The sequence below is a fragment of the Chinchilla lanigera genome, unplaced genomic scaffold (genome assembly GCF_000276665.1).
Source record: "Chinchilla lanigera isolate Chin_1 unplaced genomic scaffold, ChiLan1.0 scaffold00059, whole genome shotgun sequence".
NCBI lineage: Eukaryota > Metazoa > Chordata > Mammalia > Rodentia > Chinchillidae > Chinchilla > Chinchilla lanigera.
Window position 1 is genome coordinate 147810 of NW_004955460.1, and position 22123 is coordinate 169932.

At 43.9% G+C, this 22123-nt stretch overlaps 1 protein-coding gene and 1 long non-coding RNA gene across 2 annotated transcripts in view; one reads left to right on the forward strand and one right to left on the reverse strand.

Moving 5' to 3' along the window:
- The window catches only part of Blvra (biliverdin reductase A), a 38269-nt gene extending 18733 nt beyond the window's left edge, over positions 1-19536 (reverse strand). The window contains exons 1-2 of the mRNA XM_005397710.2: positions 19430-19536; positions 6080-6111 (exon numbers count right to left, since the gene is read on the reverse strand). Coding sequence (XP_005397767.1) covers positions 6080-6091 — 12 coding nt within the window. The 5' untranslated portion in view covers positions 6092-6111; positions 19430-19536. The remainder of the gene's footprint in view (positions 1-6079; positions 6112-19429) is intronic.
- LOC106150015 lies at positions 4660-7648 on the forward strand. The gene is made up of 2 exons (XR_001236537.1): positions 4660-5224; positions 6981-7648. It is a non-coding gene; the product is annotated as an uncharacterized LOC106150015 (long non-coding RNA).
- Positions 19537-22123: the final 2587 nt, after the last annotated feature.

A 22123-nucleotide genomic window follows, 5' to 3' on the forward strand; every position in this document is an offset into this window, starting at 1 on the left:
TGAAAACTGCTATTTTAACAACAGAGTTTCTCTTAAGGACATAGGTTTATTTTTGAGGAAAACTAATTGCTAGAGCACCTTCATTTTATGTGAGGCCTCTTCAAGGCATGTTCTGCAAATGAAGCTGTAAATGAAAAACAGAAAGTGAAAATGAAAAGGATATGGCTGGTAGGGAATATCTTAGTGGTAGAGCTCTTGCCTAGAATGTGTAAGGCCCATGGTTCAAGCCCCAGCATCACCCTGTTCCTCTAACAGTAGCTGACTCTATGGGCAGGACCCAGAGGCACAGAAAAAAAGACAGGTGGGAGGGAAAGTGAACACAAACTGGGAGGAGGCTCAAGTCTGCAGGAAAAGAAGCCCATAAGCAGTTCCCAGAAAAGGAGCACACAGCGGACTTCTAGGCCCCAGAATGTCTAAAATCCCTTCTGTAGTTGGCGGCCATGCTCTGCCATCCTGAACACATGGTAAGATGCCACAATAGTGGTATTTTGAGAAATGAAGAACAGAAGCAACTTTGAGACAGCAGAAAAGGGACACACCTAAGGGACAACAAAAACTAATTCAGGATTAAACACTAATTCAGGATCAAGGAACAGTCACAAAGCAAACTTGCTTCCCTATCCCTGGACTTGGGGAAACTGGTATTGTGCACCCTGGACCTGAAAACATGGTTCACAGAAAATTAGGATTAAGAGAATGTATTGTGTCAACTTAGAAAAAAAGGAGTTTTTTAAAAGGTGAAAAATGTAAAAGACAATATAAAATCACTACTACAGAAGAACTTTATGTTCAAGGCATGAAGATAGGTGCTAGACCATCGTTTTAGGAAGGAGGAAGGCAATTCCAAACAATCGTAAATACTGACTTCGTATTTTTCGTCTATTGTTTGTAAAGCTCAAAACATCTGACAATAGAATGGTCGGCAAGGAAAATAGAGATTTTCACATGCTGGAGAGGGAAGAAGGCTAGAGCTTGGACCTGAAATGAGCCAAAGGCCATGTGAACACATGGCTTGGTCAAGGCTTGGTTCCAGCCCAGACCCCACTGGGAGGTGTGGAATTTTGAAGAGGCAGGGCCTATTTTGGGGAAACCAAGTCATTAAGATACACCCCTAAAAAGAATATGGGGACCTCAGCCCTTCTCTTCTCTTTTCTTTGCTTTCTGGCTGCCATCAGGCAAACTGTCCTCCTCTGTCACACAGGCCCATCATGATGAACTGGGTCACCACAGGTCCAAAGTACCCAGGCTAAGCAACCACGGACTGAACTTCTGAAACCATAAACTAAAATAAGCCATTTCCTTTATTAAGTTGATTTCCTCAGGTATTTTGTAACAGGGTCAGAAAGCTAGCTATCATAGAAAAATAGGCAATCTAGCTAGGTGTGATGGCACATATCATAATTCCAGTGCTCCAGAAGGCTAAGTCAGGAGAATCCTAAGTTTGGACCCAGCCCAGACAACTTAGCAACTTAACAGGACCATTTTTGCAAAATGAAAAATAAAAAAGGGCTGGGGATATAGTTCAATTCCCAGTACCAAGAAAGAAAGAAGTAGGGAAGAAAATAAAAGAAAAATGGAAAAATAGGCAATTTAATTTGTGGAGAGCAATTTGGAAATATTTAGCATAGATAAAATGCAAATAGCCTTCACTCTGTTAAATCCATCTGTAAAAACAGGTCCCACAGAGCTATACTAGTGAAATCACTTAGCCTTCTTACAACCTTACCTATAAGAAGCAAAGGACTAAATAATCTATAAAGCAAGTGGGTGTAAAATGGACTAGTACACAGCTATAAAAAAAAGAACATGGAAACTTTATGTATTGAAAATAAGTGTGCGTTAAGATATGCCATCAGGTGAGAAAAGCAAAGTATAGAGCACCATGCTTAGCATAATGGTTCAAGTGCCAGCACCACACTATCCCTCTAACAGCAGCTAACTCTCTGTGGGTAGGAAACAGAGGCAGAGGAAAAAAAGGAAAAAAGACAGGTGGGAGGGAAAGTGAACACAAACTGGGAGGAGGCTGAAGTCTTAACCTCTCCCTAAAATGAGAGCCAAGAAACCAGTGGCTCTGGTGACATGGTCCCCCGAGGAGCTGAGAAACAGGGGTGGCAAGGAACAGGGCTCCTCACAGTCTTTTGTAATCCTTTAAAACTCTGAAACACATGCATGTATTATCCACCCAAATATAAACAAGCACTGTAAACAGCTAGCACAGCAGAGGGATGCCCCGAGAGGGCGGGAGTTGGGTAGCGGGCAGCACACCATCCTCGTTCTTCCTGGGGTTCCCCCAACATGCTGGATGTCTTCTGCTGCCCTACTTTGGGGCTTTCTGCCCACAACCATGCTCTTTCCAGTGTCCCGAAATCACCCAGACTCCTCACACCTGTGGGTGGTGACTGTTGCTCCTCTCACCTCTCCTCGTCCCTCCCCGCTGCTTCCCTAAGGCAAGTGGTCCACAGGTCATCCAAGGCCTTCACACCGCCGTGTTCAAAGGCGTCCCCCCAGCCACATACTCCTGGACTCACACACTGGACGCTTAAATGGACCTGCTGTGAACTCACTCCATCTTCTCTCACCACACAGTGCCATGGTTTTCTCTTCATGATTCACCACCTTCCTTCTTCATCCTGCCCCAGAGGTGTGTGTGTCTCCCAAAGCCCAATGAGAGACACCATCTTCTCCTTCCAGTTTCAGTCCCAAAAAGAAATGAAAATGGGGCATTGCTTGCTGGCTGTCTCACTGTGACTTGGATCTTCAGGCTCTGCTGAACCCCGGTCATCTATCCCACCTGACCTGCTGTCCTTTCAACTTCTGGGCAAAGGCTGGAGGCCCCACAAATCCTACCCAGCCAGAAAAGCTTGTGATCCCTGGTGTCATTCCTGTCTTACAAAAACACCCTCTGAGATCAAAGGGCTGATTCTGGCGGAGGATCCTTCTGCACCTTCCCCCTCCTAAGGGCATCTGGAGTCACAGCAAGTCTTTCAAGACCACTTCTGCTATGGGATTTCTTTACTGCACATTTCCACTGACTGCCCAAGCTCTGGATCACATCCCAAGGCCTCTCAGCAGCCTCTGAGCCAGCCTATTACTTAGCTGACATTCAGTGTCTTAGTTACATTTCTGATTATTAGGACAAAATACCTGACAGGCAGTGTTAAAGGAGAAACGGTTTATTTCTGCTCACAGTTTGTAGAGATTTCAGTTCACAGTGGGCTGGCTCTAAGGTGGGGTGGCATGGCAGAGAGACAGCACAGAAGAGAAATAGTTCTTGGCAGGCAGAAGGCAGCAAAAGCAGCAAGTAGCAAGCTACAATAGCAGCCCTTTTACTGTCCCTTATATTCTATCCAGGGTATCCGCCCTTAAGGCGGGCAACACCCACAGTCATGGTGGGGCACACTTTATCCTAGCATCACATCCTTGATCCAAGCATCACACACTCTAGATCCAGCCACTTCCAAAAAGATATGACTACATGAGGCTGTGAGGGGACTTCTAGACACAAACCATAGAAATCAGTGAGAACACTAGGAGATATCACCCTGATGCTTGGGGACACTAAGGTGAACAAGGAGTGTAGACAGCTGTTTGAAATCAAGAGACAGAAGGTAACCAGGGAAAAAAATAAAGAGCAGAAGGAATTCACACACAGGAAGTGTCCCTTCCAGAGAGAGGAATCCAAGAAACTCTTCATGCAGCAGAAACAGCAGAAGAACTTCATGGACAGGATTTGCTGGGTCTAGACATGAACAAAGGTATTCACAGAGATGCATCAGGACTTCATCCCCATTCTTCCTCTTAACTCCCCATTCCTGTTTCTTAGGGCAATCTACATACCTTTCATTTTCTTCACCTACAAAACAGGTAATAGCAACATCCTGCCCAGAGGCTTTCAGTTAGGAGTAAATGGATGCACAACCCAGGGGCTGTGTGGCAGATGAACTGTGTGACATTTTGAAATACAATAGAGTGCAAAAAAGAAGAGACATTAAGGCCTCAACTATAACAAAACACAATTGTGCAAATTAAATGAGTATCACACAGGAGCTGCAGGGTTCAGGAGCAGGGAAGGGAGGCTGGGACTATGAAGGGGCAACAGAAGGAAATGATCTGGGGTGAGGTTCTGCACCCTGAGTGTGGTGACAGTCACACAATCTCTGCATGTATGCAAGAAAAGAAGCCAAAGTACAATATAGGTCAACAATGACTCAGGGAGGAGAAATGAGCTACAGATATCTCTCTCCCTCCTCCTTACCTCCCTCTCTTTCTCTCAGGAAGCCTGGCTCAAGGCGATGAAAAAGGTAGGGCAGCAACTGTTCCATAAGATATGAGATATTATTTTGTTCTGAAGAAAGTAACAATGAAATCATTTTGAAATACTAATGAAAGCTAGTAGAAAAGAGATGAACAGTGCAGCTGACAAAGGAGATAATTAAGGAGGCAGCGCAAGGTCTTGGCAGGCAGGAAAGTTTGCAGTCTGAGTGTGAGAAGGGTATGCCTTGGAAAGAAATGGCCTGACCCGCTGTGGGTGGATGCAACCCAACATCTCCTCCGCTTCCTCTTCCTCCACCAGGCTCAGCAGTAGAGAAGCTTCTCCAGGATGAGCCTAACTAGTCTAAGCCAATCAGCAAAGGCCCTGCTCCTTGGACACAGTGACTGGTCCACCAAGGGACAGGTGATCTGATTCCAGCCAATAAGACTAAGGAGGCCTTTGTTGGAGTTTCATAAAAAAGAAGTTCCCACTTTTCTGAAAGAGCTGCAGGAAGCCACTTCTTTCTACTACTGGAAGGGGATGAGGCAGGGTGCAGCCCAACCTGTAGCTGGCAGCCATGCCATAACCACAAGAACGGCCCCTAAGGCAGAGTCAACTCTAGGATGGAGAATAGAAGGAAGTAAAGATCCTGGGCCCTTGATGAGATCTTTGAGCCATTGGATCTTCCAGCCGTGAAGACTGCCCTTCATCGGACTACAGTAAAAAAGCCACATTAGAGCTGCTCACAGTGGTTTGCACCTATAATCCTAGCACTCAGGAGGCTGAGGCAAGAGGAGCACGAGTTTGAGACCAGTGTGGACTGCACAGTGAATTCAGAGCTGGCCTGAACTACAAAACAAGACCCTATCTCAAAACAAAAGGCACTTTCCGTTAGGATTTTGAATACTCACAGCTTCTATTCACTGATGAACAGCCTTTCCATGCAACAAGAGGAACAAGACACATGGAGAGGTAGGAACTAAGAGACAATGTCAGGTGGGATATTTACATAGTTCTCTGTAAAGTAAAAAGCGATGCAGATGCTAAGGGTGAGGAAGGGGTTGTAAGGAGTACAGAGATTCAGAAGAACGATGAAGACTGGATCTGATTGTCCAGGGCAATGGGACAGAGCTGTGTGGGCTGAGACCCTAGACAAGGGTTCTGAGACATCTGTCAGCGGCAAACAGCCGCTCTCCCACAACCACCATCCCTTGTAGATAACTCCAGGTTTTTGGGAGAGGGGCAGTGGTGAGCAGGACAAGGAGAAATGGAGTTGAAGACATCAGCACAATACAGTAGTGGCTGAAGTGATAAATGCCAAGGTTCAGGCTAGACTGCGAAGAGTGTTACAGGAGGAAGGAGCAAACGAGTGAAAGGAAGAGAGAAAAGGATAAGCAAGCCAGACTCTTCCTTGGATCAAAGAACAGGAAGTGAGAGCACCAAGGAGATAATGCAGACAGGTCTGAGTAAACAGTGAAGAGTCCTTGAATAACACAAAGCAGGCATCTGGGCCTGGTACCACCCACACACACACACCCTACCCCCACCCTCAACTCTTGAGTGTTGTTTCAAGATTAGCTGAAGTGGGTGGGTTCAGATCTAAATGAAGCTGGGTGGTCACTGATAAGAACTCAGAGGAGCCTAATTCTTCCTGTATCACCAAGAACCAAAATCAAATTGGTAGGTTGGAGGGGGATATTTTCAAGTTTGTGCTGATGTTTCTGAAAGCTTTGTGGGGGGAAAGGATACTCTGCAAAGGAGAAGAAAGGGATATTGTAAAAAAATTTTAAAAAGCAGCCGTTCAAGTAGTTTTTATAGAGCACTTACCTCTGCACTCATCTTGTCTCTTCCTTCAGTAGCTGTGAAGACAAAAGCAGAGGTTCAGGACTTTGTTGGCACCACCCCAAGCTCCATACAAGAACTCCCCCAAGATCCCCCACTTTCTTTTGCACTACTTCCGGTCCCATCAGTCTCTTTTTCCACAGATGCCTCTAGCAAAGACCCTCAGGTGTTTTCCACTCTAGGATTGTTGATGGTCAACTTTCTTGGAGCATTTCCAAGATCCCTCTCCCTTGGAAAAGTAGCTAGAAACTGGAGGCCCCTTGAAAAAGATGGGCTTCACAAAACTGGTGATTGGAGAGGATCTCTCTAATTTAGTTTACTTTAGTTTAGTTTAATTTCTTTTTCTTTGAGACAGGGTTTCATGATGCAGTTCAGGCTGGCCTTGAACTCACTTTGTAGGCTAGCCTCAAACACCCAGCAATCCTCCTGTCTCAGCCTTCCAAGTGCTGAGATTACAGGTGTGTGTGCCACCATGCCTGGCCTAGTTTAATTTTTTTGCTGTGCTCAAGATGGAACCCCTCAGGATTGAACCTCTGAGGATAGTTCTTAATCGGGCTTTCTTTAATACAGACAAATAAATCAATAAGAAACATACATCTTTTTCCCTCTCCTAGCTGAGAGTTTTCAAAAGACTTCAATTTACTTTGTTAAAAAGACAGTTCAGCAGGCTATTAACTCTAGATCCTTCTCCTTGGCATTAAGTAGAAGTAGGAGGGAACAAACAGGTGAGCAGGAGTGGGAGGCACAAAGGAAGAAATGACATAAGGTGAAACAGGAAAGAGAGGGGAAAAAACAAAGAGATAATGTAGCATAACAGTGGCACCAAACTTCAAGGAATTCCTGGGACTGCTTGTTGAAAATGCGTATCTCTGGGCTTCACCCCCAGATCCTGGTTCAGAAGACCTAGAATGGAGAGGAGGCTAAGAATCTGCATTTTCATCAGAGATACAGGATATCATGGATAGAAGGTTGATCAGGAGCCACCTGTGAAGAAGCTCTGGAATTGGAAGCAGGACAGAGAGGCCTGTAAAGATTAACTTTTTCATTCATTTTTTAGAGCTGCTAACAGCTTGTACTGTAACTAACACTGGGTGAAAAGATAATCAGGGGCAATGAAGAAAAGGCTAAAAACACCTCTCCAGCCTCTCCACCCTGGAGCAATGTCCAGGAGGCCAAGGAGAAAGGGCAGGAGCCTCCATGACCTCTGAAAAGGGAAGGCTGGGGCCACTCCATTCTGGCCCCAGCCTTGCACATGATCTGATTCTTTTTGGATAACATAAATAATAACAGTGAAGTAAAAACCCTATTAAAAAAAAAACTTGACTCTGGTGACCCAGAGACTAGCCAGGGAATAACCACATCGCAATCACCTAGACTTTGCACTGAGAAGCACAAATTTCTAGCAGTTCTCCCCTCCTTCCCTCTTTCCACTCCTTACTGCTGTGACACTGGGTCTCGTGATGTGGTCAGCTGTCTTCCCTTTTACAATCCGGAGCCTTTTCCTATCTCTTGACAAACATGAAAAAGGGATCTTGAATAAAAAGCTGAGCATGACAAAGTGTGCAGACTTTCTTCTTTAATCCTGGGGGGGGCGGGTCAATGTCAATGTGATGTCCCCTTGTGCATGAAATATCTCAAAGGAATGACTTAGATGCTGACAGCTATTGGGGTGAGGCTGGGGGAGCTAGAACTAAGTGAAGGGTACATGCAGGACAACAGTGTGGACCACAGAGGCTCCTAAGAGCAGCTGTAGTTGCCCTCCCGAAATTCCCCCAGAGTTTCCATGGTAATGAGGAAGTCAGATAAAGCCACACAAATATAAGGAGGGTGATAAGAGTTGGGAGCCTATTTGTGTCAGCTGCTTTATACATATTAAACCCAATGCTCACAATCTTGGCAGAAGCAGCTAATATTAATTGCATTTTATAGACAAGGTACCTGAAGTTCATGGAAGGTACAAGAACTCCTAGCCAAGTTTCCAGAGGACTTTAATGTATTATGTGACAAGGGCAAGTGATCAGGCTACTCTGATTAGCATTCAGGGTCGCACAGGCCTTAGTCTCACTTCCAAGGGATTGTGGCACTGCCCTGTCATTTCCAGACTTTCCAGTTCTGAAGCCAAATCCACCCTCACAGACTGTTACAGAACTTGTCTTACTCTCACTCCAAGGACTTTTATGATAGGAGACCTGGTGTTTGGTCTTGTGGCATCAAGTGCTCCACAGTGATGGCCAACAGTCTCCACGTTTGTTGCTGGACTTCAACTCTAAGGTCAACTTCAGCTCTAAAGAACTCACTGGTTCCCAGAAAATGAAATTTGGGTACTTCTTAAACATGTGAAACAATATCTGATCTCAGTTATAATCAAAGATATAAACTAAGATTTCACCAAAAGATCCTCTCAGACTGACAGATCAAAATGTGTGCCAGGGCATGTTGGTCAAAGACTGGTGACGAGCACAATCTCTGCCACTCCTGGGGAAGTACAGGTGGGAGTCAGCTCTGTGGGGGACAGGTAAGCTTCAGCTATTAAAATACCAAATGCACATAGCCTGTGACCTAAGAACTCTAGTACTTCTTATTTCTGTCTCCACCCCCAGACCACATTCAGAGGAAATCATTACATTGCCTTGAGTCCACTGTACTTGTAGAAATATCAGTGTTCTGTTTTATTTTGTTTGCAGCACTGGAGATTGAATCTGGGACCTTTGTACCAAGCTGTGCTCCCAGCCCTTTTTTAATTTTTTATTTTGAGACAGAATCTTGCTAAGTTACAATGATAACTTATAGCAAAACTTTCCCTTAAGAGCAATCCATAAAACTTTATGAACTTATGAACTTCATCGATCTCCCACTGAATCTGGGGTAAAGCAAAGCAAAATAAACAAGCAAACAAAAAAACAAGATTCAGAGGAATGACTCTGTGAGAAAGAATCTTCCTTGGAAATGCTACCATGTTTAGGCATCAGGGTGTCTTACCTATGATGAATTTCTCCTCCAGCTTTCAGATCCCCTCATAAAATGATGGTACTGGCAGGAAATGTGGAACCCCAGATTAGGTAAGGTCTGGCTCCACTTTTCAACACCTGCCATAGTTTGGATCTGAAATGTCTACAAAAGGCTCATATGTTAAAGGCTCAGTCATCTGCTTAAGGTATTAGTTGGAGGTTGTGGAAGCCTTCAGGGGTGGGGTCTAATTGTAGGAAGTTAGATCACTGGGTATGAGACCATGAAGGTAATATCAGGACTCAAGTCATGTCCTGTCTCTCTTTGCTCCCAGACTGCCATGAGGTGGGAAGTTGCCTCTACCATGCACACGCACCATGACGTGTTGTCATCCTACAGGCCCAAAAGTAACAGGCCAGCTGACCATGGACTGAAACCTCTAAAACCGTGAGCCAAAATAAAGCTTTCCTCTTTCTACATTGTTCATCTCAGGTATTTAGTTACAATGATGGAAAGCTAACTCAACACCCTACCAGCCCATCACACACCTCTCCCTCCAGGCCTCCTCACCCTCCTGCTAAGATCCATTTACATTTAAAAAGAATCCAGGGAAAAGTTTTTATTGTATGGTTTATTAGGTCCTAAAACATGTAGGACCTAATCTCACAATAAGAACATTGAGGTTTGCTTACTTTTTTATTTTAAAGGTTTAATATTTCAATCATCAAACACAAGAGTATTTTAAGTTGGCATTTAGTATTATGTTTAAATTTTTTTCCAAGATACATATGCATACATTTTTTATTTTCTCTTAGATTTCTATCCTTTGTATACTGAGAATTGAACCCAGGGCCTTACACTGGGCTACATTCCCAGTTATTTTATTTTATTTTAGTATTTTATTTCGGGATAGAGTCTCACTAAGTAGGTCAGGCTGCCTTGAACTTGTGATCCTCCTGCCTGAGCCGCTGAGACAGCTAGGACTATAGACATGAGCCATCACGCCTGCTTCTTTATTTATCCTTTATATTCTTATTTTAATATTATTATGAAGAGTATTATTTTTAGTGTGTGTGTGGTGAGAGGGATTGAAACAAGATCTTATGCACATTAGGCAAGTATTCTACTCCTAAGCTATACCCTAAGACCAGATTTTTATTTTTTTAAATCGATCTAAACTGCATTTTAGTACATGACCTAAGACTTTACTTTTCCCAAAATAACTGAGTTACTTCCACATTGTTTATTAAACATTTCATCCTTTCCTCCAGTGGCTCTATATGTAAACCTTTTTGGTACAGTTATTCTCTTCACAGTCTCTGTTGTGCCATGAATCTATATTCGCACGTCTTTGATACATATACTGATCACATGACTATAATTTTACCACATGTTGCTACCTGGTCATTCAAGTTCTTTTGTTAATTTTGTTCATTATTCTTGTGGTGGATTGACAACTGGTGGTCAACTTGTAACACCCAGATGAACTGAACCAGCATAGTACTGAGTGTGGAAGGCCAACCTGAGGATTGTTGCCAGTAGCAAGAGGCAGAACTGGAGAAGAAGAGCGGCTGTTGGGCACTTGTGGAAGCTGTTGGGTGCTGTTAGAAGCTTTAAGCAGCTGTTGGTTCTTTTGGAGGAGTTTGTCATGCTGGCTATCCTGATGAATTCAGCTATTCTCACCATCCAAGGAGCTCAGGACCTTGCTATCACTGAGAATGGCTTCAGTTCACTATGGGAAATTCTGGTCCTTACTTTGAGCATGGCTTCCTGGCTCCCAGAGGGGAAGATGGTGCATTGCTCAGTCTCCTGGAGAAGCTTGTCACATTGGCTTTCCTGATGGGAACTCAGCTTTCCTTCTCATCAGAGGAGCTTGGGACCTCACTATTGCTGAGGATGGCTGTGGAACTTTTCGGGGAAGCTCTGGTTATTGCTTTGAGTGTCGCTTCCTAGATCCAGTTTAGATCCCTCATCCTGCTAGCACATATCCTTCATCCTGATGGCACAGACTTTCTAGTTTCCACCACTGACCTTTGGGCCTTCCCAGCGCAGATCCATGAAACAGGCCTGCATGAGACATTGTCATGGGACCTAAGCCTCCAGTTGGATTCATGGGAGGCATTGTCATGGGCTCGGGATCTTCAGCTGGACTCATGCAGGACATGTCCGTGGGATCCAGGCCCTCGGCTGGATTCTTTGGTCTTTAGTGTGTGGACAGATTTCCTGCACTCTCTTTTTGTATATGATTCTTTGGGTGACTATTATAAATAATCTTATAAAATATGTGTTCTGTATTGTATTGTTTTCCTTGCAAACCCCAAACTACAATTTGTATCTTTTCTTGCTTGCTTAGATCTCCAGATTACTTTTAGAACATTTCTGTCAAGTTAACAAAAATTACACTGGGACTGGGACTCTGATTATTCAGATTTATAAATTAAATTAGGGAAAATTAAGTTTTTCCATCCAGAAACACTGTATGCCTTTCCTGGTATTGTCATTTAGAAATAATTTAAAAAGAGAGAATAATAATTATGAGTTGCTTCCTGGGGAAGAATCTTGAGTTAGTTCCTGATTGACTGCATAAGGACAAATGAAAGCGGAATTTAACTTTTCAATTTCAGTAGAAAGTTAAAATATAAGGGTCCTTTTCATAAATAAACTACTTAAGCAATTTTAAGCAGGTTTTTCCTCCTCCAGTGTGTACTGTAGCAGGTCTCCTAAACAATACAGGAGTTTGAGCCTTTATTTGCTTTGACCCCAAAGCACAACATGCCCACATACAAAGGGGTCAAGCTATCTCTCTGGGGGTTGAAATTGCCTTCAATTTAAGGGACCAGAATTCTAGGCCTCATATGGGCCACTGCTAGCTGTGTAATAAAGGCTTGGGCCTGTGATCTCACAGTGCATTTGTTTCTACACCCAGAAAAAGGGGAAAGGGTGAGAATTGTAGACAATCATAGATAACCCCTGTTGGAGTCAGGGTTTACAAAGGAATATATTTAATACAGGACACATAATTTATAGGATTATTTTATAATATTCACCCAAAAGATCAAATGCAGAAGACTGTAGAAGATCTTTCCATGCACTAGAGACCCAAAGAATCCAGCTGAGGGCCTGGATCCCATGCGAATGTCCTGCACAAGTCCAGTTGAAGACCTAGAGCCCATGGCAATGTCCTCCACGAGTCCAGCTGAAGGCTAAGAGCCCACGACAATGCCTCATACAAGTCCGTATCAAGGATCTGCACTGGGAAGGCCCAAAGGTCAGTGGTGGGAGCTAGAAAGTCTGTGCCAACAGGATAAAGGATCTGTGCCAGTAGGCTGAGGGCTCTGCACTGGAGCCAGGAAGTGATACTGCAGGTAAGGACCAGAGCTCCCCTGAAGAGAACAGCAGCCATCCTCAGTGACAGCAAGGACCCAAGTTCCTCCACAATAAGAATAGCTAAGGTCATGTCAGGAAAACTAAAGCAAGAAGCCCCTCCAGGAGAATTAACAGCACATCATCTTCCCCTCCATAAAAGTCCCCTTTTTACACTGCTGGCAAAAATCCTCAGGTGTGTCTTTCACACCCAGAACCACGCTGATTCAGTTTATCTGGGTGTTACAAGTTAACCATTAGTTAATCCACCACAACTCCTATGCTCACTTTGAGTGCTGACACAGTATTTTGTCGTTTTCTGGTTTTTCTTGGATGTTGGGATTAGTTAACTGGAGGCTCACAGCCTCTTTTCTGATTGTGGGGGCAGTAGAGCGGTGCAAACAGAGCATGCAAACCAGGTCAAGGCTTAGGTTATCGCACGTGGGAGGCTGCTGCCAAGCAGGCCTCAGGCACAAGAGTGCTAAACAAGTAGAACCTGTCCTTGTCTTTAACTTTTTCAGAACAAAAGCCACCCTTTCCTAGTCTTGCCATCTGCTCCACAGCCTTGATGCCCCCTCATAGCCATTTCAAAAGCAATCTATCTTTTATTGAAGGTGATCTTGAGATAATAAGAGGAAAGAAATGAAATAACGTCTAACAAATTACTCCTACTAAGGAATCAATGTCAAGTATTTTAAGTTTGAAAGTGTAGAAAGATATTTTAAGAGAGCTGCTTATTAACCTAAGTGACTGTAGGACAATGTGCAACCGAAAAATGGGTTGAGATCGACATTTTTGGGTTCCATACATGTCCTTGGGTACACACACACACACACACACACACACACACGCATGCACGCATACACACACACACACACAGTCACCTCTGCTGCTGAGGTGAGGTCCAGGATATAACCTTGGTCCCTTTCTGCTGAAACACTGGTACTTTCTGTCCCAGGCTACATAAACTTCTTGATGGACTGAACATACCCAGCACAACTCACAAGCGCAATCAAAGGAATGTAAATCTACCACACAAGCAAAACAGGGTTGGATATAACTTTTCTCCAGAACATTCCAAAAGCTTAATAATTATGCTTTTAAAGATCTCTAGAATAAAAACATGCAGCTCAATCAAGAAGATCAAAATGTGCTGTGTCCTTGACACTAATTTCAGAAGTCATTTTTGGTTTTGCATAGGAAAACTGTCTTTTAGCAACAAATGTTCAGGTTTCAAGTGAAGAACTTTTAGGGCTTTTCAAACTCTGAGTTTTCTGATACAGTTTCTGGGACAGAAGGAAAAAAGCAGTTAAGCTACAAGAGAAATCATTTTGTATCAGTTCAAGGTAGACAAGATAGCCCATGTTTACACAGGCACCAGAAGATATTTGTTTTAGTACACCAAGCAGGACAAGTGAGTCATAAAAGGGAGGATTAAACAAAAACTTAAAAAAATCCTGTAGAACCAAAAACCAGAATGACTTAAGATCCTATAAACAGAGCCAAAGTCAAAAGCAGCACTGGCCTACATGTGTATGTGCTCTATTTTTCAAAACAATGTTTTGCCTATTTCTTTCTAGTCTCATGATATCCCGTAAGAATATTTTCATTTTCCACAAGAAATTTTTCATTCCCATCTTCCTCATTTCCTCAAGGGGGCTGGCTGACTGCCCTCCTTCACCGCATGGGAAGTAGGTTTCCACCTGGGTTTGGCCGATGAAGAATCAGCGGGCACAGAACAGAGAGAGAGGGAAAGGCCAGGGTGCTTGCGCCCCAGCTTTCTGGTCCTCTGCTGCTCTGGCAGTGGCTGCATTCCATCATGGCCACCACAGCCCTGGAGGGGCCTCCCCCATGCTGCAGTCACCTCCATGCACCCCACCTCTGGTACCACCACTCTCCAAGTCCCACCCCATCAGACCAGAGCGCCAATGTGCCCGTCCATCAAAGCTCTTTCCTGCATGCTTCCCCACTACGTGTTGGTTTCTCCACTCCCGCCTACTCATTTCCACAAAAGTTCCTTCTATTTTGTGGTTTTTCTCATTGGGAGCCTAACTGATAAACTTGCTCATCAAACTCCCACAGCAAATTAACACACAGGCAGGACAAAACAGCTTCATTTGCTTATGTCACACTTCTCTTTCTATTTCAGTTCCTCTCCCACATGCAGACTGGAAGTTGGAACTCTTTGGAGGATGTCAGCGATAATGCAATGCTTTCCACTAACCCAGAGGTTCTTACTGGCATTCATGAGAGTAACACGGTGGGCAGGTGGGCAACAGGTGGGCAGAGGCCAGGGATGCTACTAAACATCCAATACTGCACAGGGCATCGCTGCCACACCACACACACACACATACACAGACAGAGTTATCCAGCCCCATGTCAACAGCATCAAGGTTGGGTGATGCATAGTACAGAATGGATTACAGATGTGACATTTCTCCTCTTTCCTTATACAGGGTTCTCGTAAGCACCAAAATCACTGCCCCAAAGCAAGGCCAGTGGCAGAACAGGGAAGGATTAGGGAGAGGGTGGCCTTCTCAGGCAGGGCCAGTGCTAGTCTGAGAGGTTCAAAGGCAAAGGTAAAGAGTCCCTCACCTCCCAAATGAACTTTCCTCCCATGGAGGGAGTTGGACCCCTCCCATTTGGGGACCTATAGAGGAAAATTTAATATGGGATAAAAGTCTGGAAATGGTCTCATCAAAATATTAGTGGTAATTATGTCCCTGAGTGGTAGCATTTCAGAGATTTAAGGTTTTGGGTTTTTTTTTTAATCTGTTTGAGACAGAGTTTTGCTATGCAGTTCAGGCTGGCCTTGAGCTCACTTTGTAGCTCAGGCTGGTCTTGAACTCACAACGATCCTCCTGCCTCAGCCTCCCGAGTGCTAGGATTACAGGCATGCGCTGCCAAGCCTGGCTGAGATTTAGTTGCTTAAAGCTTACCCACATACTTTAAAATTTTCTGTAAAAATTAATATAAGTACACATGCTTCTAAAGTTAGAAAGTATGTTGCATTCACAACACCATCTCTTAAAGCCCCAATTCCTTAACTGAATGACTTTCATAGGATAATATATCAAGGTATCTCAATAATAAAGTCCATGGCTCTTCCTCACAGCAAAGGAAACAACTGATAGAATGAACAGACAACCTACAAAATTGGAAGAAATTGTTGCCAGCTATTCCTTAAACAGACAATGAATATCTAGAATAAAAAAATGGGTAACTGAAATGAATAGACACTTCACAGAAGAAGTACAAATGGCCAGTACTGTAAATAGACGAAGACATGCTCAACATCACCGGCCAGTAAAGAAATGCAAATTAAAACAACACTGAGATGTCATCTTACTCCAGAAAGAATAGCTATCATCAAGAAATCAAATAGTAACAAATGCTGAAGAGGCTGTGGGGTTGGAGGTGGAGGAGGAACACTTGTTCATTGTTGGGAGGAGTGTAAACTAGCACAGCCACTATGGAAATCAGTACGGAGTGTCCTCAAAAACCAAAACCAGAAATTCCATTTGACCCAGCCATTCTCCTTTTAGGCATCTTCCTGAAAGATTTAAAGACACTGTGATACAGTGATACATGAATACCTATACTTACAGCAGCATAGCTCATAACAGCTAAATTTGGAAGCAGCTTATATGCCCATCAACAGATGAATGGATAAAGGAAATGTGGTTTTTATACACAATGGAGTTCTATGCTGCTATAAAGAAAGACAAACTTGAGTCATTTGTAGGAGAACTGATGTATCTTGAAACCGTAATGTTAAGTGAAGTAAATGAGACACACAAGCTTAAACACTGTGTGATTTTTCTTATATGAGAAACCCAAAATATAAATAAAGAGCAAAATAAAAAGCAGATAATAGGAAGTAGGGAGATAGAACTTTTTCAACGGGAAGGGGATTAAGAGATGGAGCGGCGGAAAGATGAAAAAAACCTGAGATTGTTATGTACACTCACCAGATTCACACAAGGAATGTAATCATTATGTAATGCAAACATGTAATACTAAAAAAAAGTAATAAATTAAAAAAATAAAGTCTACAGAAAATTGTCCTTATAACTGAGTATGAGAAAAAGCTCTGCTTCGAGTCCATTAATAATTTGGAGGATGAATAAATGAAGTAATTCAGTATGTTTTATTTCTAAATGATAAGAACCATGTTGATTAGCAAGTTACTTGTCTAGAGATACATGTTAATCTCAACTACAGAAACAATTTAGACCTGTACTGGCCTGTAAGGTAGATGCATGTCACTAGACACATCTTGGTTACTTTTCTCTTGTTGCTGGGACAAAATACCCAAAGCCCAAAATGAAGGAAGGAAAGGTTTATTTAGCTTACAGTTTGTGGAGGTTTCAGTCCATACTTGGCTGGCTCAGAGGCAGAAGATAGCAAAGCAACAAGAGCAAAGGGGGGCGGGGAACGGCAGCCAAACGGCAAAGCAGCCAGAGAAAACGGGAGGAAAGGCGGCAAGCAGCTTCTTTCTCTGCCTTACATTGTAAACAGGCTACCCCCACCTAAGAGGCCTGTAGCTCTCACATAATTTCCATGCCCTCCTCTTCCACAGGCTCAGGATGTATACAAAGTAAGCACCCTGGCTTCCTGCTGAGTCACTTAGCCAAACCTCTAGACTCCCCAAGTTGACACAATGTATCAACCATAACACCACACATGACTATTTAAATGTAAATTACTTAAATATAGCACATTTCCACCACCCCAGAAAGTTCCACAAGTTCCAGGGGACAGCACCGGCACACTACTCCTTTCTCCCCCAGACTCATTTCCCGTGTTCACATTTTCTCTGCTTTTTCTTGTTACTATCCCATATGACTTTGCTGTACACAGACCTTAATTCCTTCATGGAACAATCTGGTGCATCAGCACTTTTGACACAGCTCTGTGAATCTGTATCTGGAAATCTGTTGCTGGGAGCTCAGCCTTTGTTTTTGACTGTAGGACAGAGTCAGAAACTTGAAGACTCAAAGAACAGGTTCAGGAATGTAGCTCCTCTGTCACAAAGCACAGTCTTCAGGGGCTTAGAGGGGTGGTTATTTTGTTTATTTTGGTTTTTATGAATAAAACCATAAGAACTGTTCATTACTGAAAATCAAGCTGGTTGTTTTTTTTTGTTTTGTTTTGTTTTGTTTTGTTTTGTTTTGTTTTGTTTGCAGCCCTTTTTTATTTATTTTTTTATTTTGAGACAGGATCTTACTAAGTCAGAAAGTTGCCCATGCTGGGCTCAGACTTTTGGTCCTCTTGGCTAGTCCTCCTAGAATACTGGGACTGCAGGCATGTGCCACCATGCCCAGCTCCAAAATACTATTTAATTAAAACTTAGTTTGAGGCCAGGCATTGTGGCACAGGTATGTAACCTCAGCTACACGTGAGGCTGAGGCAGGAGGCTCACAAGTTTGAAGCAAGGCTGAGCAATTTAGCAAGACCTTTGTCTCAAAATAAAAACATAATAAGGGCTGGACATGTAGCTCAGTGATAGAGTGCCCCTAATTCCATAACCTAATTCCATACTGTAAAAAAATTCTTTAGCTGGCAAATTATTTATCTGCAAAAAAAAAAAAAAGAAATTTCTTTTTCAAAGTCCAAATAAAAGGCTAAACATCAGCTTGCATCTAAAATCTTAAATATACCATTATGGAAAAAACAAATGGCCCAACTTGTTACTACTGATACGTATAATCATATAACTGCAGCCCTAGATGTGCAATGAAGGAGAATCAAGAATACAGCGCTGCCCCGGGCCTGTCTGAGACTGCCTCCCATCCCTGGGTTCCAGAGCAGTGCCGTCTCTACACAGAAGCCCATCCAACTTGAACATGTTATCAGATTTTATACTTATTTTATAAAAACGTACAGATCAAAAGCTACATACAAAAATACAAATTAATAAGCATGGCCCAAAGTGACAAATCTTTGATTTGATTCTAATCAAATGCTAAACCACAAAGTAGAGAAGTATATATATATAATATATATATTATATATATATAACAAGTAGAGAAGTACAATATATATAATATATATATATAAATCAGGGAAATACTGTCAACTATTCCTAAAAAGTTGAAGTAGAGCTAGAGAGCCTTTTACCTCTCTGGCTACAGAACCTCCCTATAAAATGCTAACTTCAGTATGTGTTTTTTCTGGAAACCGTAATTTGAGGAAAGGCTCGACATATTTATTAAGACAATTTGGGGGGACAAAAATGAGCAATATATCAATATCCTGTACTTCAATGATTTCAAAAACTTCTTGGAACTAATACTATAGAAATCACATTAATTATGGAGAAAAAAACCGACCAGCATCGCATTGCTTGGTGAAAGGTAAGGAGGACGAGCGCTAACACTGAGGGAATCTTACCCTGCTGAAAACCCTATTGATAGCTGTTTGTGCTAAGTCCGTCAGTCTACACAACCAACCTTCCCAGTAAGCGGTACGATCGTCCCCACTTGTGTAAAAGAGGAAACTGGGGCCACGAGAGGTTAGCTCATGTGCCAAAGATCGCATAGTAGTATATGATGGGGATGTTGTATCCTGTAAAGTTAAGACATATCAGGATCCCAAGCTGTGTATAAGTACAACATCTTACATTTTTAAGAAGGGTATAAGCTCATTTTTGCTGTATTTCTGAGTACAGTGCACACTACAGAACACGGGTCCCTGCGACCCTCACAACGACATCTACACATCTACGGACACACGTTTGCAGGGCCCAGGGGAGGCCCGGCCTTGGGCATCCGAGTTCCGCAGAGTTTGGGTCCCGCGGCCCCGGGTCTCCAACAAAACCGAAACTACGCTTCAAAATGAAATACGTATTTTAGTTGTTATGATGCCTCGCTCGCATCCTCCCGCGGGCCCGGACCCAGGCGGGCGGAGCGCGGAGGGCCTGGCGGGTGTCCTCCGGCTCCAGCCCAACAGACCCCGGCCTCCCGCGCGACCCCGGCTTCCGCGCGCCCCCAGTTGTTCAGTCCCCTGAGCGCTCCTCACCTAAGCCCCGGGCTCCGGCTCCCGCCCCTCTGCAGCCTCGAGGAGCAGCCGCCTCCGAAGGACCTAGGTCTGCGGCCTGGGCGGCTGCCGGCTGCGATTGGCTGCGATTGGCTGCGGGGCGGAGCAGGGGCTCCGGGGAGGCGGGACTGGGAGGATCCCGAGGCCCGTAGCAGATCAGCCTCTCTCGAGTGTCCAGCGGAGGTGAAGGGTGCACCGTAGCTGTCAGGTTCACCCCAAGACCCCTCCGCCTTTTGGGGGTGGTGCCCAGGGCCTGACTGACCAGCAGCCTAAACTTATAAAAATAAGTCCTTTGTGTCAATGGGAGGAGTACAAATTCAGGAACTCGGATGTAAGCGATTCCTTGCAAGCAACTGGGCACTTCCCTGGCCAGCAGCTCAGTCTCTCACTCCCAGGGAATGGCCCGAGAGGGTGGAGCAAGGATCTGCTGGGCAGAGTGTGGGTTCAGCGTCCCCGGGAATCAAGAGGATGGGAAACAGGTCCAGTCTCAAAGGAAAGAGTCTGAGTAGTAAAGTTGACTGCCATTTCCCACACCAAAGAGTTCTTTATTCTGTGACCTGACAGGCCTGACTAACCCAGTGAGAAAATGCAGGAGAAAAGCAAATCTTTTTATCCCCAGGCTTGACCTGGGGACTCCCCCACCTCTACTAGACTCCTGTTCCTCTCCTCAGCCACGTACTTCGTACTTCTTTTTGGATAGCTAAAAAACTTCTCAATCTTAACCTGTCTAATCCTGCCCCCATCTCATCTTTCCTACAGTTTCATCATCTCAGTGGCAACCCTGCTTTTCCAGTTTTTCCAGCAGAAAACATCACAGTTATCCTTGACTCGAGGTCCAGGGATCAGGGTGTTCTATTGCAGGACGCAGAGCCTGACCTTTTCTTATCCCTATGACTGACAACTCCTACCAGGGTTATTAGAGGGGTCTCCTCCCTATTCTGTCTGCATTCTGTCCCTTGCAGCAGCCACGGTGACCCTTAAAAAAATTAAAGTCAGATCTGATGCCTTTTCTGCCCAAAACCTTCCCAGTGGTTTCCATTTAACTTGGAGTAAAAGCCAAAGCCCTGCGTGGTCAGCTCCTCCATTACCCTTGGAATCTCACTACTGCCTTCCCCTTGGTTTTTTGTTTTGTTGTCTTTTTGAGACAAGGTCTTGCTATGCAGTTCAGGCTGGCCTTGAGCTCACTTTGTAGCCCAGGCTGGCAATTGATCCTCCTGCCTCAGCCTCTGGAGTGCTGAGATTACAGGCATGTGCCACCACACCCAGCCTTGCCTTCCCCTTGGCTTCCTTGCTCCCGTCCCTCTGGCCTCCTTGCTATTCCTCTGACAAGGCAGGCAGACTTCTGCTGAAGTGAGACCCATCCCTCTGTGGACTGCATAGCTAATTTCCCACTCCTCCTGAACTTTGTTTGCTCAAAAGCCATACTGCACTGACAGCTACCCTGGCCATCCACATTACAGCTGATTCCTTCCCTGCCCTGACTTCCTTAGAGTCATTTCTTCCCATAGCACTTGTCACCTTTTAGTATACACTGTTATTTTTTAAATTTACCTGTTTATGATCTATGTTTATGTTTATGTCTAACGTTCCCCCAGAGCCTCATGCAGTCACAGGTGGGGCTTTTTCAGAGGCAGCTGAATCTAGAGTGTGGGATTAAGGGTGTGTGATTACTAAATCAGTCCACTGATTGGCTTAGCATCACTCTAGTCCCAATAGCCTAGATAGAGTACAAAAGGAATAGAAAGAAACTGCTAAGACCCTTTATTTGTTTTGCTATCTTCTTCCCACCATGAACTGTTTCTCCTCTGCAATATCTGTCTGCCACACCACCATCCCTCGGAGCTAAATGATTATGGGCTGAAATCTCTAAAAACTATGAGATAAATAAACCTTTCCTCCTCTAACTTTGGGTGTCAAGTATTTTGCCTCAGCAATGAGAGAAAAGTAGCAAAGACAATCTGTCTCTTCTGTCCACCCACCCATGCCCTTGGAACCTCCCTGCCTCTTGGACTACAATATGTCCTTTCTTGAAAAGATAACTGCCACTGGAGGGACAATACTATCTTTTCACTGTGAACAACTAAGTCACAAGCCAAGTTCTGGATTCTGAATACACAGTCACTTTAAACCACAAGGGGAAAGGTCATTCCTCAAAATTAAATACTGAATTCTGTTACCAGGAGAAGGAACCCTGGCTAGGCAAAAATCAAAGATGGTACAAGGGGCAAGACAGGTCCCTTCAACTTCTTTCATAAGGGTACTACTCTCATTCATGAACCTCATGACTTACTCATTTCCCAAAGGCCTCAACTCTTTGTATTATCACACTGGATATTAGTGTTATGATTTAGATCTAAAATGTTCCCCCAAAGTATCATTTATTGAGAGATGCAGCTGTTGGAAGGCGATTGGTTCATAGTAGTGCTATACTCAGCAGATTAATCCATTGATGGGTTCACAGCTAAATGTGCTGTTGGGAGGTGGGTTAGTAGGATGCTACCTGGAAAGGGGTATTCTTATCCTTAGTTCCTCCTTCCCTCTCACTGTCTCTGCTTCCTGGCCACTATGCAATGAACAGCTTCCTCTGTGATGCCATTCTGCCATGCTGTTTATGCTTTGGATCCAGCCAACCGAACCCACCAAAACTGTAAGCCAAAATAAAGCTCTCTTCCTTTA